This window comes from Colletotrichum chrysophilum, assembly GCF_026319265.1.
Source record: "Colletotrichum chrysophilum strain AFK26 chromosome Unknown scaffold_27, whole genome shotgun sequence".
In the NCBI taxonomy this organism is placed as follows: domain Eukaryota; kingdom Fungi; phylum Ascomycota; class Sordariomycetes; order Glomerellales; family Glomerellaceae; genus Colletotrichum; species Colletotrichum chrysophilum.
In genome coordinates this window covers 1-26394 of record NW_026517314.1, presented here as the reverse complement: position 1 = coordinate 26394, position 26394 = coordinate 1, and the positions used below count along the sequence as shown (strand labels likewise).

At 55.7% G+C, this 26394-nt stretch overlaps 10 protein-coding genes across 10 annotated transcripts; 4 read left to right on the top strand and 6 right to left on the bottom strand.

The window, feature by feature from the left end:
* Nucleotides 1–3250: 3250 nt before the first annotated feature.
* On the bottom strand, nt 3251–4382 carry COL26b_004422 (uncharacterized protein; the record flags this gene model as incomplete). The annotated part of the gene is made up of 2 exons (XM_053177299.1): nt 3251–3789; nt 3845–4382. 2 exons carry the CDS (start codon nt 4380–4382, stop codon nt 3251–3253), a joined length of 1077 nt encoding a protein of 358 aa, XP_053038658.1.
* A 784-nt stretch (nt 4383–5166) lies between these two features.
* On the top strand, nt 5167–5663 carry COL26b_004421 (uncharacterized protein; the record flags this gene model as incomplete). The annotated part of the gene is made up of 2 exons (XM_053177298.1): nt 5167–5242; nt 5302–5663. 2 exons carry the CDS (start codon nt 5167–5169, stop codon nt 5661–5663), a joined length of 438 nt encoding a protein of 145 aa, XP_053038657.1.
* Nucleotides 5664–6719: 1056 nt separating this feature from the next.
* Nucleotides 6720–7820, bottom strand: COL26b_004420 (uncharacterized protein; the record flags this gene model as incomplete). The annotated part of the gene is made up of 3 exons (XM_053177297.1): nt 6720–7016; nt 7071–7263; nt 7324–7820. 3 exons carry the CDS (start codon nt 7818–7820, stop codon nt 6720–6722), a joined length of 987 nt encoding a protein of 328 aa, XP_053038656.1.
* Nucleotides 7821–12764: 4944 nt separating this feature from the next.
* On the bottom strand, nt 12765–15003 carry COL26b_004419 (uncharacterized protein; the record flags this gene model as incomplete). Its single annotated transcript, XM_053177296.1, has 3 exons — nt 12765–13940; nt 13994–14818; nt 14875–15003. 3 exons carry the CDS (start codon nt 15001–15003, stop codon nt 12765–12767), a joined length of 2130 nt encoding a protein of 709 aa, XP_053038655.1.
* A 700-nt stretch (nt 15004–15703) lies between these two features.
* Nucleotides 15704–16612, top strand: COL26b_004418 (uncharacterized protein; the record flags this gene model as incomplete). The annotated part of the gene is made up of 2 exons (XM_053177295.1): nt 15704–15856; nt 15911–16612. 2 exons carry the CDS (start codon nt 15704–15706, stop codon nt 16610–16612), a joined length of 855 nt encoding a protein of 284 aa, XP_053038654.1.
* Nucleotides 16613–16880: 268 nt separating this feature from the next.
* COL26b_004417 (uncharacterized protein) lies at nt 16881–17656 on the bottom strand (the record flags this gene model as incomplete). Its single annotated transcript, XM_053177294.1, has 2 exons — nt 16881–17229; nt 17280–17656. The coding sequence occupies 2 exons, from the start codon at nt 17654–17656 to the stop codon at nt 16881–16883; spliced, it is 726 nt and encodes a 241-aa protein (XP_053038653.1).
* A 554-nt stretch (nt 17657–18210) lies between these two features.
* COL26b_004416 (uncharacterized protein) lies at nt 18211–19934 on the top strand (the record flags this gene model as incomplete). The annotated part of the gene is given in 2 exon segments (XM_053177293.1): nt 18211–18335; nt 18350–19934. The coding sequence occupies 2 exon segments, from the start codon at nt 18211–18213 to the stop codon at nt 19932–19934; spliced, it is 1710 nt and encodes a 569-aa protein (XP_053038652.1).
* A 313-nt stretch (nt 19935–20247) lies between these two features.
* On the bottom strand, nt 20248–20561 carry COL26b_004415 (uncharacterized protein; the record flags this gene model as incomplete). The annotated part of the gene is made up of 2 exons (XM_053177292.1): nt 20248–20276; nt 20348–20561. 2 exons carry the CDS (start codon nt 20559–20561, stop codon nt 20248–20250), a joined length of 243 nt encoding a protein of 80 aa, XP_053038651.1.
* A 568-nt stretch (nt 20562–21129) lies between these two features.
* On the top strand, nt 21130–24507 carry COL26b_004414 (uncharacterized protein; the record flags this gene model as incomplete). The annotated part of the gene is made up of 2 exons (XM_053177291.1): nt 21130–24269; nt 24327–24507. 2 exons carry the CDS (start codon nt 21130–21132, stop codon nt 24505–24507), a joined length of 3321 nt encoding a protein of 1106 aa, XP_053038650.1.
* A 599-nt stretch (nt 24508–25106) lies between these two features.
* COL26b_004413 (uncharacterized protein) lies at nt 25107–26069 on the bottom strand (the record flags this gene model as incomplete). Its single annotated transcript, XM_053177290.1, has 1 exon — nt 25107–26069. One exon carries the CDS (start codon nt 26067–26069, stop codon nt 25107–25109), a length of 963 nt encoding a protein of 320 aa, XP_053038649.1.
* Nucleotides 26070–26394: the final 325 nt, after the last annotated feature.

Sequence of the window (26394 nt, the reverse complement as noted above, 5' to 3'; positions counted from 1 at the left end):
GAGTCGTTACCTATGTCCTCAGGCTCCTCTTTCATCGTGCTGGAGGTTGATATGAGTTCATGATCAGATAAAGTCTCGTCCTGTTGAAGCTCCTCTTTAGGTTCCCGTTCAGGTTCCTGTCGAGGCCCCTGTTGAGTTTCATGCTGAGATTCCTGTTGAAATTCCTGTTGATGTTTCTGTTCATGTTCCTGCTCAGGTTCCTGTTCAGGCTCCGGTTCAGGAGCCTGTCGGGGATACTCAGGAAGAATACAAGTGACCCCAATTTCTTCAAACCTCTTTTTAGCAGCGTCAAACACGGGTTGCGCCTCACATTTGTACGTCCCCGGCGACGGAATGTACTCGATAGAACTGACATCCACCACCCGAACGCTCGTGTAGTTCAGTTCACAGCTCTCCGCCAACCTCCGAAGCATGCGTTTCCAATCACCCAAATTTTGTTGCGGCTCGTCCGCTTCTTCATCCCATATCCCTTCTGCGGGATATACATATTCCACAGTTTCCAGAGTAGAAAAAAGGTTGGATGGCTCCGAGCAAGCAATCTCCCCTGCGACTAGACTGTTGTACGCATTTGACTTAAGGTGTTTTAGTTTCTTCAGACGACGAAGGGCATTCTGGCAGATGAGCTCGCGGCCAGTACCTGTCCACACGAGCGTGTGGAGAGTGTCTGCAAAGGGCTCGAAGACGTCTTCCGGGATATGGCCCCAGACATTCTTGCTGTTCATGATGAAGAGGGTATGCAGAGAAGGGAATTTCTGGAACACTCTCCTGATTGAATTGCCATTGTTGGCGGAGTGTCCCAGCACCGAACATTCGTTAAAATGAGCCTCCTTGACCTGCGGTAGGTAAGGAAGCTCGCATTCCATGTACTGAAAGCCTCTGAGAAACAGGTGGGTCAGCGCCGGTAGCTTTGGCAGCAGTTGATACCATTCCCAGCGCTGGCTGGAGTCGTGGCAGATGTCAATTTCGAGACGGCGTAAGTTTCTCAAGCCCCGGAGGTCATCATAGAGCTTGTTCCTGATTCCCCATTTCCATTCAAAGGTGTCATGGATTTGCTTTCCTCCCGGGCGGCAGGTGTATCTTACAGAAAGCCTTTTGACCAGCGGCTGAAGGAGCTCTCCATTCCGGGCAAGGGTGTCCAAGGCGTTCCATATTCTTTCGTATGGAGCGTCTAGAAGAACCACATTGCGGTAGATTTCCCTATCGCAGATCTCTGACACTCTGGGGTTTGTCCTCGCAAAGTTGAGCAGGTCGTTGTCAACGTTGAAGGAGAGCCATTTTGGAACGACATGGGCCGCGCAGAATTTCTCCAAAGGGTTGGAGTACCCGACGTATCGAGCAACTGACCAGTATGCTTCTGTTTTATCGCCGCCCTTTCGTAGCGCGTATTGAGCTTTGATGTCGGAGGTTAGGTCGGGAAAGGTGATCCATTTTGGAATGAGGTGGCTAACGATCAACGCCAGTATCTCAGTCGGGAGCGTGGTCAAGGTCGATTTGATTTTCTCTGAGACAGCTCTTTTAAGCGTAGAATCGCATGACAATGAGATTATTTTTGGGTTAAATTCCAATCCTGGAGTTTGTCGCGGGTTTGTCGGGCTTTCGGCGCAGTTAGGGCAACACATGGCTGCTTCTTTTGGACGTCTTAGTTGGTCTTTGAAATGAATGGAGAATTTTCTCTACGAGTTTCGGAGATGTGAAAGGAGAAACCATCACGGCATGTCTGCTAAGTTTGCTTCGATCTATATACGTAGCGGCGGGGTCCATACCCTAACACCTGGATTGTTGGTAAGAATGGCCCCGGAACTCAGTGTGCAAGGGTTCCTTAGTTGAGCAACAGATGATCATTCACTATCCAAACGCTCAATTTTGTAACTATTCTATTCTAGAAAGTATGGAATGGTTCAAGTAGAGGGGGTTTACAAATAGACTGAGGTTGTGTTACACGCGTGTTGTATGATAAGCTTGTTCACTTGAACACGTAGCAGGCAAGAGGCGAAGTTGTTTCTCTGTTACAAAGCAAAGCTTTGTTTCCAGAAGAGTCCTACTGCTTTTTAACACAAAAGGTCTGAAATGCCAGCGATGAAATGATCATTACCCGGACGGTTGGTTGACGCGTGACCATTGAAAAGTTTATGAGAGTCTGATAGAATGTGCGGAGGAATGGAATGAACATGAAAGAGATTTTCAAGTGAGACGCCATTTCCGGCTCGAGTTTCTCGAGACCATTAAAATGACCTTGAGGCAACTTTTGTTATGAGGAGTTCAGGCTATGACTGAGTGTGGCGCTTCGGTCCAGCAAGTGAGTGTGGCGGTTCAGAACCACTCCAGGTACATCAACAATAAACATCAAGCATCCAACGTGTCGGTAATTAGCAGCTATCTTCAAACTCCTGACACAACCTCAACGACACCAGCCTGGTGACAAACAGGGTATGTGCGGTGCCACGCCGGCCGGCCACGTGCCGCGCAACCGACGCCATTACTGTCCCGCTGGTCCATTCGGCCAGGGCGAGCGTTCGACTTTGCATTATCCTGAGGGGTTGTTTGCTAGCAGGATCGTCCAGGACTTTTATACTATTTTCCTTAAATAGTAGAGAGTGTGAATCGAAGTGCCCGGATAACTGTTTCACAAATTATGCCCGCGTTGGTGAATTTGTCGTAGTCGTTCATGGGGTTTCGAAGGAGCAGTCCAACGGTCATACATCGGAACCTCAAATCGGACAGGACGGGTTCTGGAGGACGTACCTGCATGTACGCCACACGCCGCACATCTACCAATTCAGGGGGGTTCTCGGGAGCGAACCTCGCGGAGGTTGTTAATTGCAAGCAAGGCAATATCCTCGACCAACAGAACATTGCATAAGGGCTGCGCCGTAACTATCAGCTCAAATACGAAGACATATCGTACATTATCACACATAAAACGGCCTCAAATGTCTACTCCTCACCTCATATTATTCCCCCTCCACCTTCTACTCTATCATAACAGCAGACGGGGGCTTACTGGTCCTCGGGAGGAGGAGTGGAAAGATAAAAGCTGTTATAATAATAAAACAAGAAAAAAAAAGGAAATACTTCCTCGTCAATAATGCCCGTCACATCCAACGTAAAATGCTATTGAACCCCCTCGCCCCGAGAACGCCAATGGAAAAGGAACCACCACCCACCCCCCCCCCCCTCCCAACCCAGAGCGGCAACATTTCATTTCACAGTTCTAGTAGTCTCTCATCCTCATCCTCATCCCCGGATCCAATCAACCCCTTCCGACGCCGTACTTGTCCAGCCTCTTACACGACGGCATCTCGTACTCGTCCGCCTTGCGCATCTTGTCCGGGTCCTGGAAGAACCACCCGCTCGCGGCGTCGTACATGCGCCGCTTCGCCATCATCTCGTTCTCGCACTCGTACCGCAGCGTGCGCACCAGGGAAATCTCCGCCGTGCGGTCCAGCTTCTCCAGCTTGCCCTTGGTGTACGACTCCACCTCGGCCGGGTTGACAAAGTAGCTCGCGCCCAGGTTCGGCGTCTTGCGCTGCAGCGTGTACGCGCCCTTGGGGTTGTCGTACACGATGTTGGGCGTCGACGGCGTCGAGCCCCCGCTGAAGAGCGACGAGATGAGCGGGAACACGAAGAGCAGCAGGATCGGCAGCAGGCCCATGAGCGTCGACATGCCGCCGCCCTCCTGCTCCGTCGCCTCGCGCGGTCTCCTCCGCGGCCGCGCGCCGCCGAACTGGTGCACCCGGAACCCTGGCCCGCCGCCAAAGTTGAAGACGAACTGCGGCCCCGTGTCGAAACCTGCGTTTTGTCAATTAGCCCTTGTCTCTGCAACCCGCACACTGAGAATTCTCACCTCCACCAAACGGCCCGCCTCCAAACCCACCCCCAAAGAACCGCTGGAACATCTCCTCCGGCGTCATCTCCTCCATCCCGCCGCCGAACCCACCACCACCTCCTCCGCCTCCCCCGCCGCCCCTCTGCCGCTGCGCGAACCCACTAAACGGGTTCTGCGCCTGCGCCTGCCCGAAGCGCGAGTCCGGGTCGGTCCCGAAGCGGTCGAACTTCTCCCTCTTCTCCTTGTCGCCCAGCACGCTGAAGGCGCGGCTGACCATCTTGAAGGCCTCGTCGGCGTGCTCGTGGCCGTTCTTGTCCGGGTGCGTGAGCAGGCTCTGCTTGCGGTACGCCTTCTTGATCTCGCCGTCAGAGCACGTCGTCTTGACGTCCTCGAGCCCGAGAATGTCGTAGAAGGCCGTCGGCGAGCACTTGCGGATCCGCAGCACCGCCGCCTTCTGCTCCACCGTGTAGCTGCGGCCCTGGTTGCCCTGGTTGTGCTCGCGGTTGCGGGCGGCGTTGCCGCCCGTGTCGGCCCCCGAGGCTGTTGCGCTCGGCATCGTGGCCGTGGGTGTTGTTGTTTTGTTTTTGCGGGTGGTGGTGGTGCTGTTGCTGGGTCGATGCTTTCACCGATTATTCAGGTCCGATTGCGAGTGCACGAAAACAAACAGCGTCGTCGAGGTACTTCCGTGCGATCGTCGCGAGGGTTGTATGTGACGTCGTCGAGGGGGGGTGCTGCGCGCGCAGTGTCTTCGGCTGATGCGATGATGATTGGTGGTTTTTGCGGCCTATCTGGCAAGATGGGCGATTTTGGCGTTGGACAAGGCTGCGTGGGAGCTCCGGAACGATTCCCCGCAACAGCTACGACCAGGTTTCCGAAGAAGAGGATGCACGCAAAAGCCCGCGTGATCGATGCTTTCGTGTTGTAAATTAGGAGCGGCTTCCTAGGGAAGAGATATCTAGGATTTCGTCGAGGAGGATTGTGTCGACCGTTGTCTCGCGGGAGCCAAAAAAAAAAAACCGTGGACCGTCCTACAGGAGAAAGGAACAAGACACTCTGCAGCAACAGGCCCCCAGTCGCAGTCCAGGCCACTCGCAACGTCGAAGTTGAAAGAAACCACGGCCCAGCTGATTGGGTGCGGCTCAAGCTTAGTCAACCGTGCGCAGGGACCATCTCTTATCGATAACCCACGTCACTTTTTTGGGGTGTGGGGAGCAATTGGTAGCTCTACGAATTGGTCGGGGTCTAGCATCACCACCACCATCATCATCATCGACACTCACTTTCTTCACCTCCAATTGCCTCGTCGGAACCGGGCCCAGTCCTCCGCAGAAACCACCACAATGGCCTCCGACAGCAGCACACCAGCAGCCGAACAGGCCAAGAACACCCTCCTGCAAAACGTCCACGAGTACGGCAGTACGCAGCCACCCCTCCCCTCCTCCCGCACCACTTTTCAACTAACACCAACACCACAGCAAACCCCCTCCCGCCCGCAATCCACGCCATCCTCATCGCCGCGCTGCACGGCCGCCCCCTCAAGCTGCTCCCCTTCTCCTTCGCGCCCGCCCTGCTCTTCAGCAGCTACGTCAACCTCGCCGGCTTCCCCACCGACAGCGCCGGCTTCACCTGCGCCCTCTCCGGCCTCTACGCGCTCCTCGCCCTGCGCCGCCGCCAGCCGCTGCGCGCAAAGTTCACTGCCCGCGGCGCCGTGCGCGGCGTCGCCATCGGCATGGGCTTCGCGAACTCGGCCGCTGGCGCGTGGGTCTACGCCAGCGGGGACCGGAAGAAGGACGAGGCCGAGAGGAAGGCGAGGAACCGCTGGGGCGGAGACTCATGAGGGGAAGCTGTAGTTGATGAAGACGAAGAGAGCCCGAAAGAAAAGCATGGACGAGCAAGAGCTGGGCGCGGCCTTGTAGACGATGCTTGGCCTGCTTGGGATTCCGTTTCTCCTTGGGTTTGTGCCTGGTCTTGGCCGCGCCTCGAGCTGACACGACCCAAGATGCCAAGCCCAGGATGAGCGGGTTTAGCGGCAGTAGGGAGATGATGTACGACTACAGACGATGTCTATCAGACAATGGGAGACGTCGAGTCATGAGACGAAACGTCGACATGCGAAACGGCGTCTGGGGGAGGGAGGGATCGACGTGGGAAATGCTCCGGCAAGCTCCAAACCACGGGGCCTGGGGACCGGACATAGCATAAATAGCCTCCTTTGCAAGAGTGCATTTGTATAAGCATAATCTCTAAAACACCAATGTAATAAGACACGCCAGTCATCACATGAAGCCAATGATATCTGCGGAGAAGAGTCTTTTGCTCTTGCTAATCGGCTGCCCACCACCCTACTGTAGCTATTGTACAACGCAGGAGAAAGGAAATATCTGTCCTTGACTGAATGCCAGTTCTGGTGAAGCCTCCCCGTCCTTCCACGAGTGTCAAAAGTGTAACGCCAAAAGGAGACATCTCAGCTCTTGATGAGTCCCCATATTCTGTCTATCCACACAAAGGAAAAGAAAATGCAGCCGCCATTCCCAGGCCCGGGCAGCCTATAGCTGTACCTCGAGGCAGATATGAACGTCCCAAACTTTTTTGTCTTTTTCGGATTCCCTGATGTCTTTTTGGTCCCAATCTTCCCCGGTTACGTCGACCACTTTTTCTGTCGATCAATTCTGTGTCTCGGCAGTTTCTTGGACTACATAACTCTCCTTTCTTCCACTCGCCTATGCTTTCTCTCTTGTCTTTGTTGTTGCAAAAGGGGTATTGTTGCCCAGCTATGAGGCCCCGAGTTTCTCCCGAAGATACTGGCCGCGCTCCACCGAATCCAGACTTCGGCAAACATCCGCCCAACGCCAAGAATTATGCAAGGGCCCGAGAGGTGCGACAAGGCGTCTTGTCACCTCACGTCTTTGACACGCCTAGCCGTGTTTGTCATTCTATGTCCAGACAGCAGCCAGACAAAGACAACAAAGACGCTGAAGAGGGTGACCCGCGCGAAATGGCGTATGCGAAACCTCATGTTTGCCTCGTGGACGAACAAATTGGAGAGGTCTGATAGGTCAAAGTCTGTGAGGTACTTGATGTCGTTCTCTCTGACCTTGGGTTCGGCGTATGTTCGATACTCATCCACAATGTTGGTCAGCTCCCAGCCGGTCACCTTGCGGATCACGCCAACCACACAACCAGTGCGGTGCTGCAACCTTGTTAGTGCCTGTGTTCAAAAGGTAGTGAGGTGTGGAAAAATTACCTTGCCGTGGTTGCAGTGAATGAGAACCGGGTGGTTCTCGCGGTTGAGCACCAATCTTAGAATGGCCTTCATTGTGCGAAGGGGAATAGCCTCCTTCTTTGTGCCCTTCATGTTGATGACATGGTGTCGGATGCCATTGCTGGACATGAAATTCGTGTAAGGCTCATCTACATCGTCCTTCTGAACCAGGGTGCTGTTCCAGTGTCAGCCAGGTCCGGGGAGCCATCAGGATTTTCAATGGGATTCAACTTACACAATCGACTTCAGTCCGAGGTTGCGGATGAAGCCAAAGTCCTCGGGCTTAGGGTAACTACTCCGGTAAACTCCCGGGACAACCACTCCAAAATTGATGGGTCGGCCGTCGATGGGCAGGACTCGCTCGATGCCCGGAGATATCGGGGCCACTAGGGGCGCTTGGAGCTGGTCCGCGACCTTGAGCAGTCCGTCGTCTCGCCGCACGGCACCCTTCTCGCCGCCACTCGCGGCCTTCAACAATTCTTCTTCCACTGACAGAATGACTTGCTTCTGCACGTACACGTCCATCGTGGCGTCGAGGGTTGCGACGGATTCGCGCGAAGCTTGTCGCGATGGTCCCTTTGCTTGGTAATTTTCGGCAAGCTCGAGGGGGATCAGGTCGTCTTGCTTGGAATTGCGTCGCGCGGGCCTGTAGGTTGGGTCTTCTTCTGGGTGGCCGCCTGCGTCCTCGAGATACATTCTTGTGCTTCGTTTCGAGACCATTTCACCAGCCATATGTGACTGTGGGGTGACTGATGCGTCGTAGGGGGGTTCGTGGTTTGGAGACTTGCTCGCGTGACTTGTTGAGGATCGCGGGGATAGGTATGGCGGGGGTCGATTTGTCGATTTGATTTCAGGTTCGGAGTAGGGTAGAATAGGGTAGGTGGTCGTGTGAGCAGATTGGTAGAGCGGTTGGTTTGGTGGAGGATTGCAGTTGCGAATGTCAAAAGGCGTGTGTAATTGATAGGTCGGCGTTTCCTCTCGGGGGGAAAGACAGACAAGAGGCGTGTTGAAGATATTCCCCTTTGCGTAGGCTTAAAGGATACAGGCGAAGACCTGACGGGCGGCAAGTTGGAGGTCCATCTTGTCGAGAGCAGAGGGTGTAGTTGGGTGTGGTCTTTTTGGTGTCGCAAGGCACGCGGGCGAGAGTGGTGTTGGTCTTGTGTTTTTCGCAGGGCCCCTCGGTGACGGACTGGATTGACAAGCGGAGATGTGTTGTTATTTCTGCTCTCTCTCGGTACTGGTTCAGGGAGGCAGAGAGGTAAGGTAGGTTTTTGGGGAAAATGAGAAAAGTGAACCCTGGAGGGAAAGCGCGGGAGGAGCGGGTTAGTAAATGAGCATCGTAATGGAGTGAGGAGCGTGGATGGTGAGGCGGGACGTGGGCGGAGGAGGCACAAGACACCGCCGTGGAAGTATTTCTTCGCGGGAGACGTGGTGAAGAAGTACAGAGGTACCTGGCGTACCTACCACCTACCCGGGGGGGCTCTGTCTGGCTGCACCCTGTGGCCGTACCTTGTGCTTGGTGCGTGGTGCTTGGCGAAGAGGAAGTGAATTGGGGAGATCAGCCTTGGGGGCGTCTCAGGTTCAAGGCCCAGGTATTGGCTGAATTCTGGTACGGTAGGTACGAGAAAAGACGGGCTTGGCTGCGACCTAGCTGGTGGGAGAGGGGAGCGGAGAGGGCAGCCAGGGCAGGACCAAGAGGACTCAGGAGGAGTGCAGACTGCAGAGGAGAGGAATGCTGAACTCTGTCACTCTCACACACACTGGCTGGGGAGGATGGGACGGGGGAGGAAGGGGTGGGGTGGTGGCATCACAAATTTGGGGAATGCCACACTGAGGGTGCTGGAGAACCCGGGCAGCCAAGGCAGTCCAGCGGAAGGCACCTGGAGACCGGAGACCTGCTCCGAGGAGACTTCCCTGAGACCTCCCTCAATGCCTGTGGATGACTGATGAAAGAGAGGTCCATGGATGGAAGCGAATAAAGCCCCGGGCGGCCACTGGCGGACCCCTGTGGGGCCTGGCCTGCGGGCTGGACTGGACCGCTGCAGGGCCGACTGCAGGACCGCTGCTGGACAGTGGGCTTAGGTCGTCCCAGGGCTGTCGAGGCCAGCCCCAATGCGGTTACGAGGCGACGCGGGACATGAGCACCCCAGGTACTTTTTTGCGCGAGGCCACATACCAAAGCTACCTTGATGCTGCTGAGGGCCATCATTACCGACGGTCGACCTGAGGACTCAAAGTGACCTGCTGTGGGGGTGACGCCGACGGCCAATGGTCTCGGTCGGTACGTACCTCTCGCCAGCCGCAGGGTGCGCCCACTAAACCACAAACAAACAAGGTGCGACTTTTGGGGGGAACACCCACCCAGCGAAATGCGCCTTCCTCACCAACTCACTTTGTGTGTCGATTGTGCTGCTGCACTTTGTATGAAGAAGTACCTCTGTTCACTGAGGCATATGTAAGCTTCGGTGCCGCCAAGGGAAAGAGGCAGAATAACCTGGAAAGGAGGAGGGAAGCGAAGCGTGGAAACGATACCTACTGCGGTACGTATCGCCTTGATTGATGCCCTTGCCAGACGTGTTATTCTTAGCATCCATTTCTGACGGATCTCCTGCTGTGTATCCGTATCCCAGACTCGACGCAATGCTTTCTGTACAATGCATCCGTACGCAGTAATGTGCTCTGCCTTGGGAATATTCCAAGTCCCCAACTTGCATCACCCTGGGACCGTTTCCATCCGCTGGCCGCGCAACCGCCGAGAATGTCCCGTCAACGTCTGCCACGACGGCATGGTGGATAATGGATTTCCGGTCCTTGCATTATGGCGCGTCTGTTTTCCCCAGTAACAGGACCCTTCTGAATGGGAAAGAGAGTGCAAAACCAGGCAAAAAGGGTTGACGATCGTAGTGTGACGCAGCCACAGATCGGCAGGTGATTTTCACCGCATCTCTGCCCATTTGCAGCCACCAAAAGACACAACACAGTCAACCACTCAGCCACACGAGGAACGCGGCGACTACCGATCGTCTCGGCCTGCCTGCCCGCGCAGATGTACGTTTGTGTGGTGTGGACAGACCTCTTCGGACGGCTCAAAAGTCTGGTGATCCCAAACCCTTTTTGCTTCCATCCCGTCCCTCCGCGGGTGGCGGTTTCTGCTGTCGTTGGCAAGCAAGGTAGTAGTAGTAGTAGCATGTACCTACCAACCTTCACTACCATTTTTGATGCGCGTCCCGGTCAATTAAGCTACTACTACGCGCACCGCGTATAAACGATCAACGAAATATGCTTCCCACCAGAGTCGTATGCCAGACACCCGACTGGCCGCTCTGTAACAGCGCCGTCGACCGCACTACTGTGTGTTGTTAAACGACTGGACCAGCAAAGTCTACAGGGATTCTCCAATAACGCCGATCGCCGTCCGCGTGAGCACTTGCTTCCCCTGTATTCTGGAGAACGAGGGACTTGCTCAATGTTCGAGTTCATGCCTGAGCTTGACAGCTGGAGCTCCTGCAAGAGAAAAGGGTTGTGTTCAGAACCAGGCGCCGCCGTCTTCCGGCCAATGCGCCAGTGACACCCAGCCACATCGACAGCCTCGTTTCGATCCCCAGAGACACTTTGGCGTAGCCGTACTTGTGTCTCTGATCGCCGCCAGTCAAGCCTCAAAACGACCGTGGCGTCACCTACCCGCACAGGGGAAGGGAACGGAAGAGTCATCTCGACTCTGTGCGAAACCGCCCGGTACATTCCTCGTCCAGTCTCGCGCTCGCATCTGGCCTGGCCGTCGTCACTACAGCCGGGACAAGACGCACCTCTTGAACATCCTCCGACACATGGGCTTTTTTCTCTCTCATTCCGGAAGAAGCCCTACAGCCCTCTAGGTATCACAACTGTCCAAATGGCCATTGACACCATCTTACGTCACACGCCCATGAACCCCGACATTCCCATCTGTGTTCTTGCATCCGCGGCCTCAGGAAATGCGGACAATCAAACCCAACCTCCTGGAACCGGATAAGCGAGAACAAGAGATAGGAGGGAGAGAGATGGAGGGATTACCTCATCACCACCCCACGCGAGCCGCCTCCGTCACAACACCAGTGACGCCGTCCTCCTCTCAGTCTCACGTCGTCCAATGCCCAGCTAGCCCGAATCAAGGAACCATCCCTTCAGCTCTGTCATCACCAGTTACACAAGAAATCCAGGCACTGAACATCGCATCCCATCCCCAACTGGCAACGAGTATTCCAACAGTACCAACAGCGAGTATTCGTACGTGTGTGCACGTAGCCTGCCCGGATACCGGCACCACTCCCAATGGGCCCTGCAAACGGGTTCAACGGGGACCAAATCCGAACCATGCAAAAAAATAATTACAGTGAACCGTGTCAGTGACCTCAATGTCCAAACTCCAAACCTTCAAGGGGTCCTGTCCACCCCCCCTCGGAGAACTAGGCTGATCTCACTCACCGAAGCCCCTCCGGCGAGATTGCCTTTTCGGCACCGAAGGGAAGCAGGCCAACGAGAAGAAAAAAAATTGCAACTCTGTCTGTCTGTCACTGGACAACGATCAGGGTTCCATGCGATAAACCGCGACACTGCGTAAACGCCGTAAAGACTATGCGAATCCGGCAGGCAGTCATGCTTTACTGTCGTGTGCAGCAGCACGACAACAGAAAAAAAAAATGCCATAGTTTATTTTTGACAGGATGGTAACTTTCGTGAACCTCGTCTACCACTCTCGCCGCAATCTCGGCGCTGAAGTCCCAAATGGCCCAATCCAGCAACCATCAAAAAAACAAAAACCCACAGCTGCCAAAACTCACAGTCCACTTCCCTCCAGTGCCTTAGGTACCGTATGCCTCCACAGAACACCGGACACGCCTCTAGTCCCGGCGCCGCCTCACGCGCTACTGCCAAAACCATGCGATGAACGACCCAAAAAAGCCCACGACGGCGTCCGCCAACAAAACACAAACCAACGCTGCCAAAAACTTGCTTGCTTACCTACTAAAGGCCGCGCCGGCGTCCTCGGAAGAGGCTCCAGGTCTCTACTACTGCGTAACTGGTGCTGCGTGAAAAGTGCCCACCGATCCCCGCCAGCGGCGCTGCTTAACAATTAAGTCCGGCGCGGCGGGATTCGGTCTTGACTCGACTGAAATACGGTATCTGAATAGTAGCTGTCTGTCTGGCTGTGTAATCCAACGGCGTCCGGCTCGACCGAACAAGCTGATGTGCCCCCCCCCCCTTCTCCACTAAAACTCGGGTCAGACAAAGAAAACTTCAATCACCGGGGAAGCGGTAGATGCAGAGACTAGCACGACTAGGTAGAGAGGACGCGTGGGAAGATGCCGGTAGCGTGCATGATCTCGATTTCTATCCAAACCCAGCTGGCGTACCAGCTTGTGTGTCACTGTTCGACACCCCTCCAAGTGCATTCGTGCTCTATCCGTACAAACACAGTATAAGCGGAGAAGAGGAACAGTCAACAGAAGAAAATGCGGCCGTGAGTGTACATGTTGGTCGCTAGGACAGTGCCTGCAACGCGGATGGATGTATATCCCGCCCTTCTATCCAGACTCTTACAAACGCCAAAAACCCATGCTTATGTTATGCTCCATGCTACCCGTCTAAATGATCTGTCCCACGGCCTCCGAAGCTGACAATCACAGCGAGCGGCTCTCAGCATGCTGCGTTCCACAACTCGTGTACCAGCATCCCAACAATGACCGCGGCGCCAGGGAGGCTCGAAGTCGGCCCTGACATGCGACTGTCCCAAATCTGCAGCGCAAAGTGACACGCCACGGCCAGCTCGCCGATGCCCAGCGACGTGTTGATGATGGAGGCCCAGCTGGGCGTCGGCTCGCGGCGCATCGTTCTGATCGCGTCCCCGGTCAGGTGGATGGCGGTAGCCATCGTCAGCATCATCGCGCCGAGCATCACGTCCCGGCTATACGGATATGACGCAGACGTCGCGTGGAGCCACGCGGCGAGGAGGATCGCCAAGGTGAAAACGTCCAGCAGGCGGCTGTTCCGCAGCCTGGCACTCCTCGCCAGCGACCCCGCGTTCGCTGCCTGAGCTTTGCGATTTCTTGATTGAACGTTGCCGTGAACGTCTTGGTCCTCATCGTCTTGGCTGAGGCTGAAGCTTGTGTTGAGAAGATCGGCGAGTGAGCTGCGCGGATCGGTGGGATTGGATGCCGAGGGCGCGAAGAACGTGGGCTGCGCAAATGCCACGTCCTGTAGACCCTCCTTCTGGGCACCTGACGATGACTTGGCCGCTTGCATGCTACTCGTTGCGAAGATGGACTTCCTCTCAGCCGGTTTCGTCAAGAGCGGTTTTGGCCCGTTGCGAAGGCGCTGTGCGGGGGCGATCGGCGCGGGAGGCACCTTATACCAAAACGGGCTTGAATTTGGACCTTGCTCAGGCTGCCCGAATACCTGGTTCGGCGCCTTTGGAGGTCCAAAGTCGTTGAAAGCTCGGTGTTTGGATTGTGTAGGGGACCAGTCCATTTCCTCCGAGTATTGCACCTGAGACTGCGGCACCTGCGGTTCAGGGGTGCCAAATCCAAAGCTGCGGTTGCCTACCCTATGCTGCAGCTCCCGCTGGAAGAGCGCTGGCGAGCTGGAGCCGACGCTCGTTGGACTCGGAGGGATGCCTGTTCCCGAACTTGACTCTGCCAGAATATCGTCAAGCAGGTTCGACATGGTTTTTGTACCCTCCTCCTTGCGTTGTGTTCGCGGTCTGGGTGGGGATGACGCAGGGGTGCCTGTTGCTGGTGTTCCTGTTGCTGAGGAGGTCGTCTGAAATAGAGGAGTCGTATCGATACGGACTGATCGTTGTGCGAGGACATAGATCTATATTCATGTTAGTGCCTTTCCTTCGACAAAGTGAGTCCTTCTCTACTGACCGCCATCATCAACAACGCCATCAGCCCGTGAAGGCTCATCTGTGCGCTCTCCTCTGTCGAACGACCACCCTTCATCTCTGTCATTTTCATCGCCATGAATCGCGTGAAGAGAATCAAGCCCTGGAATGTGTACCACTGGCCCAACCCCAGGATATGGCGAGAAAAGCCACGGAAGACCTGCGCGAACTTCGGATTCCACCACACGCTCAGCCCATTCGCCCAGAGACTCCAGTAAATCAGTCTCTCAGGTTTGGGCAGGACCAGTGTCAGCGCCAGAGATAGCCTCTGAATCCATGTTGATTCTGCATCAGGGTCTCGCAGAGGTCCTTCGTCCTGTCCTGCGAAGACGACCGCAAGGGACGCAAGATGCCACATGTACTGGCACACGATCCCGCCCAGCCAGAGCCACCTCCCAGCTTTCGCTGATACATCTAACGGCGTAGTCTTCTTGACCGTGCGATTCTGTCGACTCCTGTCCATCATCCGTCGCAAGTGATCCGTCCGCGCCGTGTAACCGGCCTGGTCCAGCCTGGCGTGGACTTTCGGTTCGCATTCGGCGCATATCTGGGGGTATCGTTGCTCGAGGCCCCTCCGGAATTTGTACATATTCCTCTCAAGCTCCGCATATTCGGGATGGTCTGGGTCGTCGGGAAGGTACTGCGCTAGGGAGCTTGTGAATAGGTGCTGGTTCTTCAGACATGTCGCGCAGAAGATGCTTTGCGAAGGGCTGGAGAAGTCGGGCGATTGTGACCGTGGGATCGCATAGGTTGTTGGGGCCGGTGTAGACGTCGTCTTCGCGACAGGGGGATCGGTGATGTCGCCATGCTAAGAGCAATTTCGTCAGATGAAGCCACACCTCACGATGCGCCAGGTCGACTCACCTCGTCCAGGTAGTTGGTCGCATCGCAATGTAGACACAGGAACTCGCGGATGAAGCCGTCGTAGCGCGTCGAGGAGCGCTTTCCGCAGTAGAAGCAGGTCAGCAGTTTGCGCCCTCGTAATTGTGCCATTGCTCTTTGAGGTGGGAGGCTCCTCGGCCTGTACAATGCATTTATGCAGGCTGGCGGGACGCGGTGTTTGGCCGATAATTGTTGTTCGCTGGGAACTTTCGACGTTCTGCCGGGCGGTCTGGCGGGCGTTGCAAAGGAATGCAGGGGAAAGGGCAGGGATCCCAGGGAACCAGCAGGAACATGAGGTCATTCCTCTTTGCGTGTCGGGAACCTCGTCGTGGCCTGGACTAACAGCTTGCGCTAGATGGCAGGTGCCATTGTCCAAAATTGGCATTCTGCAGGGACTTTCGAGGCTTCCCCACATTCTTCCAGCAACAATCTTAGAGGCTCTGGACCCTGCACTAACAGCTGATGGAGGCACATCGACACTGAGCGTTTTTCACCTGAAATCACCTCTCCTTTTGGATCTCAATAGAAGATCCAGAGTCAGTAGGAGAGGACACCTACAACTATCATTGTTCCCTTAATTCTTTGTTCGAGTCTACGCTAGGATCATGAAAGTCCTGTAGTACGGTAAATTTAGCGAATTAGACGGTTGAGGTATACTTCAAACCAGAAAGCTCCTACCAGCAAATAAAACACGTTACTCATATATCCATCTACCTAGACACAAACTCACGACGATCCACCAGTACAGCCATCTCACAGAAAGGAATGGTGGCGAGCAACCAGCTGTCCTGATACCTCGAATTACCTCAAGATGGCAAAAGATGGCAAGCCCGCTGCATCAACCCTGCTTTTCATCGTTGGGGCGCTCACCACCCTTGCATTGAGCCTGGTCATGACATCCTCCTGGAAAGCTACCCTGGCCACCGTCTTCTTGAGTGTCGCCTCACTCCTTATTTTCGTCACGGTAAATACTCATAATTGCTCTGTTCCAGAAATACCATCAGCTAATTAGCTCCAGACCCGCCATCTGCAAATTCAACGAGGCCATCTTGGACGCCCAGTGGAACTCTCCAATGCCGTCAATCAAGCCAGCTCAGGGGTTCTGAGGGGAGCGTACTTCCTGGTCGTCCTTGGCTCAGGCGGCCACACGAAAGAGATGCTCGCCATGATGGAGATTGGGTTCCCCCATGTTCCAAACATGCACCGACGGTATCTCATCTCTAGTGGTGACACCATGTCCCTAAAGCACTTGGACGCATTCGAGCAGGATCTCAAGGCTACGCATGGCGAGCAGCAGGCTGGCACCTACGACTTCCACATCGTTGCCCGAGCCCGCAAGGTTCACCAGAGCCTCCTTACGACTCCTTTTACCGCCATCCTGTCTGTCATCCAGATCTTCCCGTTGCTTCTGTCGTCCCCCTTTACCGGCGCACGGAAGCGACAACAGTTTCCCGACATCATTCTCACCAATGGACCCGCGACGGGATTCATTGTCGGGTTGGTTGTGTATTTGCTCAAAATGTTTTGCGTCATCCCCGAAGATACCGCACAGGTCCTGTTCATCGAGTCGTGGGCCAGGATCCGCACTCTCAGCCTGACAGGCAAGCTGTTCCATCGTACTGGCATCGCAGATATGCTGCTCGTACAGCACGAGAAGGTTGCCAATGCATACGGTGTCGCCAATGCGGGTTGTATGGTCGTGGGAAAGAGGCAGACTTAACCATGCTGGCTAGGAAGCAGTCACCAGTATTCAAAGACGGTAGAAGATCAAGAAGAATATAGACTTGACTTTCTGACTCAGACGACGACTATCGCTGATATCAGCGTCAGTCCGATTCAGTGACCCCGCTATGGCTGAGACGCCCGGTGACGGGCCTGAGAACGCAAATCCAAAAGTAGAGACATCATGGTCACCAGTCGTTATGAGGCATGCCATATTATACAGATTTTTTGTGGTACATGTGCTTACAGGAGCCGCCGCGCTCTGCTTACGCCTCCGCAACCTCCGCCTCGGCATCTGCTTCTACAGCAGCATCATCAGACTTCTCCTCCTCGCCAAAGGTAGAGTAGCTAGCTGTACGAGATGCCTCGAGCAGAAGCGCGCGCTGGCTGGCCCATCCCTTCCATGTCTCGAACTCCTTGTCCTCCAAGTCCTGGCCGATCTGCAGCTTGTTCTTGCCAAAGTACGCACCCACATGCCTGGCCTCCTCGCGGGCGACACGCTTCTCAATCTCTTCTTCCTGACGCAGAGCGTAGAGCTCCTTTCTCGCGGTATCGTACGCCTTGTCCTTGGACATGCCGTGGCTGTGCATGAAATATAGCTGGCGCTGGACGACACTGGGTGGGCGTTAGCTATGAAATGATGAAGCATCACCTGATCAGCGAACCATTCACCAGTCAATGGCAGACCGGGCTGGCGCAGGCCCTTGCTCCAGTCGCATCTCTGGTAGTCCTTTCCGTCCGTCTCTAGAACAATTTTCGGGCGTGCCAGCTCCCACGGGTGGTCTCTGTAGAAGGTCGTTCGCAGCGCATCTTCCTCGTGCACTATCCTCGGCGGCTTGTAGATGTTGCGCGGCTTGCGCTGCTTGGAGCTGGCGGGGGCGTCGTAGTTGGTGATCGGCCTCGTGAGCGACTCGGCGGGCGGGATGTCGCGCATGGCCTGGAACCATGGCGGCTCTTGGACGCGGTAGCCGGGGAGGACTCTGGATTTGATCTCTAGGCCCATGGCCTGGTAGACCCTTGCGGGCCGGATTTGTCGACCCATGGTGGCCTGCGAAAGGTGTCAGTAAGAGACCTACAAACGTGAATCGCCAATTGAGACGTACTAATTTGTTCAGGAAGTTTGCTGTCGAGACCCCGGGCCAGACTCGATGCTACAAAGCTCCAATTGCGAATTGAGGTCCAGAGTGCAGCTCAGAATTTTGGAGCGGTCGGCCAATCCTAACGCCGTGGCCGGCCGGCACGGCCCCACCCTCTGCGAAACAATTCCCAATCCAATCATCCTGGAGCTTTTGGTCAACCAGCTCAAGCTTCTTAACCTTGCGGTTGGCCTTTTTCCCTCGCCTCTCCGCTCCTCCTGTCTTCCCAACTGACCGCCGTCTCGCGCTCTTGGATGGGACGGTGACTCTCTGGGCCGCAATGCACGACAGCCCATGAAAGCTCTCAGCCGGATTGACGGGTCCTTATGCGGCGCGATCCTCTCGACTCGACCCTCTGCCACCCGAGCAGCTGCAGTTTCTTTACGCCCCGAGCTCCGAGACGAAACAAGACCTCCGAGGGCGCCGGCTGCTCCCCGTTGCCGTCGTGATCTCCACAGACATGCTCGCACACACGGAGCGCACTGCCCGCAGACGGCCTCGTGGCTGCTGTCCACCTTCTTGCCGGCGCCCTCCAGACGGCCGCGATCCGCCCCTCCCCACGAAGCCCTGCCCTGCCGCCAACGGGTACAGCGATACAGCAATGCCGCTGCCGCCGCTTCGGACCCCGAGTCCGAATCGAGCACGAAGGTGGTTCTGAGCAAGACGCAACAGAGAAAACTTTTGCATTTCGTCGGCAATGCCGATATACGCAACGCGGGGACGGTGGAGGAACACCTGGAACTCGCACGGGACCCATACTTGAACCGATACGCCCAGCCCGAGCCCTCCAAAATCGAAATCAGCGACAGGGAGGCGGACAATCGGTATCCATCATTACAGCAAGCAGTCCGCGACGACAAAAGCCTAGGTGAGCTGCTGCAGAGGCTTAACGAGGCTGTGAACGTAAGGCTGTGGCATCCTAGTAGGGTAAGCCTGGACGCCATATACGACTTGTACTTGACGCTGCCGGAGCCGAGGATGATTCAGATGCCAGCACACTTGCGACATCGGTTGCTCAAAGCGTTCGGCACACCAGTGAGGAGAAATTCAAAGTCGATGCTGCGCTACTTTTCCCTCATCGGGGAGGTCAAGGATAGTGGTATCCCGTTGCGACGCAGCGAGTGGAACTTTGCTCTGTCGCTAGCAAGCCGATATGTCGGTCTCACGACCACAACGGAGACCGAGCATACCCTGCAAATATGGAAGGAGATGGAGAGGGATGCCGGAGTACAAGGCAACGACGTCACATTCAACATTCTCTTCGACTCTGCTTCCAAGTCTGGCAATTTTGAGCTGGCGGAGATGATATACAAGGAGATGCGGTCCCGGAATATCGAGTTCACCCGGTACCACCACGTCAGCTTGATACACTTTTTCGGCCTTCAAGGGGACGGGGACGGCGTACGGGCCGCGTACAAAGAGATGGTTGAGGACGGCGAGCTCGTGGACTCGACTGTTCTCAACTGCGTGATAGCGAGTTTCCTGCGATGCGGCGAGGAGGCCGCAGCCCACAGGGTCTACAAGCACATGAAGCAGGCACACTCCAAGGCGGCCCACTTCCCCGACCGGCACTGGCACACGAATGGCATGATCCTTCAGGTTCTCAAGATGTTCACAACGATTTCCAAGAAAGTCCCGGAGATGCGGCCGCAGCTGCAGGAGCTCTCGGATATGAGGCCGGATCTGCACACTTACAAAGTCCTCATCAGTCACTACGGGACCAAGGGAGGCAACCTCGAGAGGATTGCGCAGTACCTGGACGAGATGAAGACGTACCAAATCCCCGTACATGGAAGCATCTTCATCATGTTATTCAAGGCGTTTGTGACTCACGGCGGTGTTTTCGAGAGCGAATGGAGTCCGAGGCGTTTGAATGCCGTGTTTCAATCGCTTCTGACGGCTCTCGATAACACACCCTGGCAGAGCCAGGCGAACGACGCACACGAGGGTATCTATCTCGACACATGGCTCGTGATCTGGGCTCTCCGCGCCTACAGAAAGTGTAACAAAAGCCACCAAGCAGTGCTGGATGTGTACGATCAACTGAAGTCGAGATGGCTACTGGGTGAGGATCAGGCCCAGTTCCTGGACTCCTACGTCAGCCTTTTGCTCGCTGGAAAGGATCATACAGTGTTCCCGAAATTCGTCCCGAAGCCCAAGTCCATTAGGCATCGGCGCGTGTAAACATTACAACTATAGACCATGATACCAATAACTGTAAAATATGATTTCACATCTACCTACCTTGGCATGCAATCTAGCAGGTGGTCGTGGCATTGTGCGAGGTTCAGTAGCCAACTCGCAGGATCGTAATATGAGATCATCAGAGCGCGGGGTTGCAGTCACTTGCAGAAACATATTGGTGTAAAAGGTGGTGAAAAGGAATCGCTGAGGGCGAAATGCTCTATTTCTGCTCATGTACAAAGCCGCCCCCGGGTCCAACTCATTCCATGGTGTACACTCGCGATCGACTCAAGAAAAAAGCGATTGTGCCCATTTAAACCTTGGGCTTGTAAGTTTGCCAGGCTGTCCCCTCGTTAGCAAGCACTTTCGATATCGGTTCGGCAGAAGCCGGAGGGGCGGAAAAAAGGACGCACCAGCGATGCCGAAGGGGGCGAAGAAGCCGACGGCGGAGTAGGTCCAGAAACCGGCGCCGAACCACTTGGACTTGGGGTTGAAGGGGATGTTGGAGTAGGGGCCCTCGGGGTAGTGGTAGGGAGAGCTCATCTGGGCGCGGGTGGTGGTGAAGCCGCGGCGAGCGACAACGGTGCGAATCTGGGGGACCGCGCGGGCAGCGGCACGGGCGAGCATCTACGGGCGGCAGGTCAGTATCAATTGGACGGCGCGAAGCTCGGGGGAGGCCGTGTGTACTTTGGCGGGTTGTTCTGAGGCGATCGCGACGCGCAATTGGGGGAGACAGAGGTTTCGTTACGGTGTTGAAGTCATTCAGAAGGGTGGTCTGAGGTGTGATCCGGCTAAGCTCCAAAGATCCTCAGGCCGGGACGCTATTAGGTAAGCACACGTGACCTTTCGCGGTGTGATGTCCAGTCCTGCGGTCGGGATTTGCAACTGGTAGGAGCGCGACCGCCTGCCGCCCTGAGCCATTGCCGATTTTTTTCTTTCCTTTTCTGCCTGATGGCCCACCCTCCAGGTGCACTGACCTCTAACTTTTTTTCCCTGGCACCTGTAGTTGCGATCGCAGCAGGCAAGATCGAGAGAGCTCCTTCTCGTCTCTCACCACTAACGCCGTTGTTGTCGTCGTCGTCGTCCACAGTCGTCGTCGTCTGCCATCGCTGCCATCCCTTTAAGACAATTGTTCTACCAGGATACCCATATTACCACTGTCAGTACGCTTGTCACCCCACCCAAGCCGCCCGCCATGGACGAGCTTTTTGACGTTTTCGACGCTCCTGCTGGGGCTCACGACGAGTCGCCCAGTGAGGCCGAGCCTGAGTCTCAGCCGCCTAAGTCGCGCAAGAAGGATAAGAAGAGCAAGAAGCGCAAGGCCGATGGCGAGATCAAGAATGGCGTCGCCCTTAAGCAGGAAGACGCGGACATGCCCGACGCCGACGAGACCTCTCGAGACGGAGAGGATGCCGATGATGCGGCTGCCACGTCCGACGACCAGCACGAGAGTCACAAGCGCCGAAAGAAGGAGGACGAAGCTCAGCCCGTCTTGACCGACACCTTCCAGACTGCCGAGTCCCGAGAGGTCGCCGGCGCAGCTACCTTCACCAAGGCCGAGGACGAATCTCTCGTCCTGTCCCACAACATTCAGCATCAGGTCGCCTTGCCTCCTGACCTGGACTACGAATACGTCCCTCTCTCAGAGCACAAGCCCCCGGCCGAGCCCGCGCGGAAATACAACTTTAAGCTCGATCCTTTCCAGGCGCTGTCCGTCGCTTCGATTGAGAGAGAGGAGAGTGTGCTGGTCTCTGCCCACACGTCCGCCGGAAAGACGGTTGTCGCCGAATACGCGATCGCCCAATGTTTGAAGCGAAACCAGCGCGTCATCTACACGAGTCCGATCAAGGCCCTTTCCAACCAAAAGTACCGAGACTTCGAAGCTCTGTTTGGCGACGTAGGCCTGATGACTGGTGATGTCACGATCAACCCCACCGCCAGTTGCCTCGTCATGACCACCGAGATTTTGCGCTCCATGTTGTACCGCGGTTCCGAGATCATGCGCGAAGTTGCCTGGGTCGTTTTCGACGAGATCCACTACATGAGAGATAAGACGAGAGGTGTGGTCTGGGAGGAGACGATCATTCTTCTTCCCGATAAGGTTCGCTACGTATTCCTGTCCGCCACCATCCCGAACGCCTTCCAGTTCGCCGAGTGGATTGCCAAGATCCACCACCAAGCGTGTCACGTCGTTTACACCGATTTCCGACCTACTCCTCTTCAGAACTACTTTTTCCCCTCTGGCGGCAACGGTATCTTTTTGGTGGTGGACGAGAAGGGTGTCTTCAGAGAAGGCAACTTCCAGAAGACTATGGCTTTGGTTGAGGCGGGCAAAGGCCAAGACCCTTCCAACGCGAACGCCAACTGGAAGGGCAAGGGTGCCAAGAAGAACACTCAAAAGGGTGGCCAGGCAGCCGACATGAAGTCCGACATCTCCAAGATCGTCAGAATGATCATGCAGAAGAGCTTCCACCCTGTCATCATCTTCAACTTCAGCAAGAAGGAGGTCGAGAATCTGGCCCTGAACATCTCTCACTTCCAGTTCAACAACGACTCCGAGCAGGCCATGGTCAAGACTGTCTTCAATAACGCTATTCAGAGCTTATCCGAAGCTGATCGTGAGCTCCCCCAGATCCAGAACTTGCTTCCTCTGCTGCAGAAGGGCATCGGTGTGCATCACTCCGGTCTTCTCCCCATCTTGAAGGAGACCATTGAGATTCTCTTCCAGGAGTCCCTTATCAAGGTCCTCGTTGCGACCGAGACATTCTCTATTGGTCTCAACATGCCTGCCAAGACTGTTGTCTTCACTCAAGTCACCAAATGGGACGGCGTCAAGCGAAGACCGTTGACCCCGTCAGAATACATCCAGATGTCTGGTCGCGCTGGTCGTAGAGGTCTGGATTCCCGTGGTATCGTCATCATGATGATCGACGACAAGATGGAGCCGGACACCGCACGCGCTATCGTTGTTGGTGAGCAGGACCGTCTCAACTCTGCTTTCTACCTCGGCTACAACATGATCCTCAACCTCCTCAGAATCGAGGCTATTTCTCCCGAATTCATGCTCGAGCGCTGCTTCCACCAGTTCCAGACCGGTGCCAGTGTTCCCGCTCTCGAGCGCGACCTGATGGCGCTCCAGCAGGAGAGGGACGCCATGTCCATTGCCGATGAGGCCACCGTCAAGGACTATTATAACTTGCGGAACCAACTCGAGCAATACACCAGCGACATGCGTGCCGTGATTCAGCACCCGGATTACTGCATAGACTTCATGCAGCCTGGCCGCCTGGTCAGAATTCACGACCCAAAGAAGACCAACACTACTCTGGGCGGCACCGATTACGGCTGGGGTGTTGTCTGTGACTTGGCAAAGCGTAAGGCGAACAAGCCTGGAGAACCCGAGTACCCCCCTCAAGAGACCTACTTCATCGACGTCATGATGTTCGTCGACCAGAAGAGCAAGCCGGCTCCTCAGGTAAATGAGCGCCCTTCGTCTGGCGACATGGCCCCCGGAATGATTCCTTGCGCCAAGCCCGACGAGCCTGGCGAAGGTGCACGCTTCGAGATCATTCCTTGCCTCTTGACCTGCATCAAGAACATCAGTCAAATCAGAATTTTCATGCCGAAGGAGCCGAAGAGCCAAGCGGGTATTGAGGCGGCCAGCAATGCTCTCAGAGAGGTTTGCAGAAGATTTCCTGACGGAGTGCCTAGCCTCGACCCGATCGAGAACATGGGCATCACCGACGACTCCTTCAGATCTCTTATGAGGAAAATTGAGATGTTGGAGGCGCGTCTGATCACCAACCCTCTCCACGGATCTCCCCTACTCCCCGAGCTCTACCTGCAGTATCGTGCCAAGGAGAAGCTGGGCGAGCAAATCAAGGCCAAGAAGAAGGAGATTGCGAGACTTCACAGCATTGCTCAGATGGATGAGCTCAAGGGGCGCAAGCGTGTCCTGCGCCGTCTTGGTTTCCTCAACGAGAACGAGGTCGTTGAGCTCAAGGCCCGTGTGGCCTGCGAAATTTCATCCACTGAGGGTCACGAACTTGTTCTGGCTGAACTCCTATTCGACCGTTTCTTCAACGAACTCTCCCCGGAGATGATCGCATCCGTTCTCAGCTGCTTCGTCCTTGACGAGAAGCTTGAGACCGCAGCCCTCCGCGAGGAACTGGCCAAGCCCTACCGCGAGGTACAGGCCAAGGCGAAGCAGGTCGCCAAGGTTAGCAGAGAGAGCAAGCTTGAGCTCAACGAGGATGAATACCTGGCTGGATTCAAGTGGCAGTTGATGGAGACTGTATACTCATGGGCCCAGGGCAAGCCATTCGCAGATATTTGGTATGTAATCCCACCCGAGCAATATGATTTACGCACTAACACCACCACCACCACCAGCAAAATGACCAACGCGTACGAAGGATCCCTGATCCGTCTCTTCCGCCGTCTGGAAGAGCTCATGCGCCAGATGGGTCAGGGTGCCAAGGTTATGGGTAGCGAGGAGCTCTGTCAAAAGTTCGAGGACAGTCTGGCCAAGGTCCGCCGCGACATTGTTGCCGCCCAGAGCTTGTACCTCTAAAAGGTTTGTTTCGGCTTCGTCTCCCATTGTTTCAGCAGCTTAGTCTACTCTAGCATTGTCGTTTGTTTATGTAGCCTCGGGGGTTCCAAAAAGGCGTTGGCGGTTTAGGTTTATACCACGTAGAATCTTTGTGTGCGCGGATACGGGGTTGTAAGAGGCTTGCAAGACAGTCCTTACTCCATGGCCACCAATGAAGCAGAGTAATGGCCCTTTTTTGCTCCACCTATTTGTGTGATCGTGTCGAGACCGCCCATATGGGGTTCAGACATACTGCTACATCGCTAGTATTATCGTCGTCATCACTGTTGCTTTCGCTGTCGGTATTGTTATCGTTATCGTTATCGTCTCTCGTCGTCGTCCCTTGCCCACGTCGTCCCTTGTCGTCGTCGTCGCTGTCGCCTCTATTTTTATCATCCTTCTACTGCTGTCCTTAACCGGAGCAAGTCAGGGGCTACACAGAAAATATAGTCACGCAGACACAGGGAGATCAGGCAGTCTCATCATGTCCTGTTTTCGCCTCCGTCCTGCAATGCCCTGGTATCGTAAAGCCACAACCTAACGCCGTACCTAAAAGCATGTCCTTCACCAATCCCGTGCCCTCACCGGTCTCCCGAAAATGCTCTGATCACGCCAATAATGATGCTCAAAGTCACGCCGAACCCGATGAAATCCTGCCAGCGTCCAGAAAGCATGCTTCCCTCCCTCGAAAGCCATCCAAGACACCCGAGCGGCCAAAAGAACCCAACAATCATGCCCTCAATCAGCACGTCCAAAACCCCGCTCATCACGCCAAACGCATCGTCGCCGCCGCCGTCGTCTCCGCCCTCGCCGCCCGCACCCGCGCCGCCCGGCAGCGCGCCCTGGGCGTTCGTGTCGATCCACGCGTCCTCCATCGAGCGCATCGTGTCCGGGCTCGGCATCGTGTCGGGGGTGTACTGCGCGGCGCGGATCTCGCGGAACTGCAGGCGCAGCGCGTTCACCTCGGCGGCGGTGAAGCCCGCGTTGAGCAGCCTGTCGAAGCCGCGGGGCGTCGGGCGTTGCTGAGCCTGCGGGTGGCTGCTCCCGCCGGGGGACGAGCCATGGCCGTCGGGTGCGTTTGTGCCGGAGGTGGAGTTGGGCTGGGCGGAGGGCGCGAGGAGGGCGGCCTCTGCCTCGGCGGCGAGCTCGGCGTCGGTGAGGCTGTCGCCGATGCTGCAGTTGACATAGACGCGCGGCGGGGCGGCGTCGTGGGCTTTTGCTTTGCCCTTGCCCTTTGGGTCGTCTGCGGAGCCGCCGCCTGGGAAGGAGGGTGTTGTCGGGGTGCCGGAGGTTGAGGAGGGCGGCGGCGGGAGGGGTCTGAGGACGGAGGAGAGGGCGGACGCGTCGGGGAGGATCTTGCCTTGGTGGATGAAGCGGAGGCGGCGCTGGGAGTCTGGCTGGGCGAGGCGGGAGCGGATGAGGTGTTTGAGGGCGGCGACTGTTGTTTGGGAGGGGGAGGGGATGTCGAGGTCGAGGTCGGGGAGGGAGGTTGTGAAGCGGATTCGGAGGAGGAGGGGGGGTGTCCAGGGGCGTGGTGTTGTCATTGTCGCATTGTTGATTTGGTGAGCTTGAGGAGGTTGAGGAGGTTGTGGTTTTGTGCTGGGTGATGTTGGAGCTGCGGGATGGATGGAGAGCTGTTGGACCCTGGAATGGGATGACATCGCAGGAGCTTATCGATATGCATATATCGGGCGTATGACATAATACGGTCTTTGACTCGACTGACATTCTGACAGATCATCAGTATGGCCAATAGCAGCATAATGAATGTGGGATAAAAGTTGGTTGTATTGCTTAGTGTAATCTGCTGGTCCTGCAGTAGATCTATATAAACGATTGGCGTATATCCCTTGTAAGGCAATCCTGGCC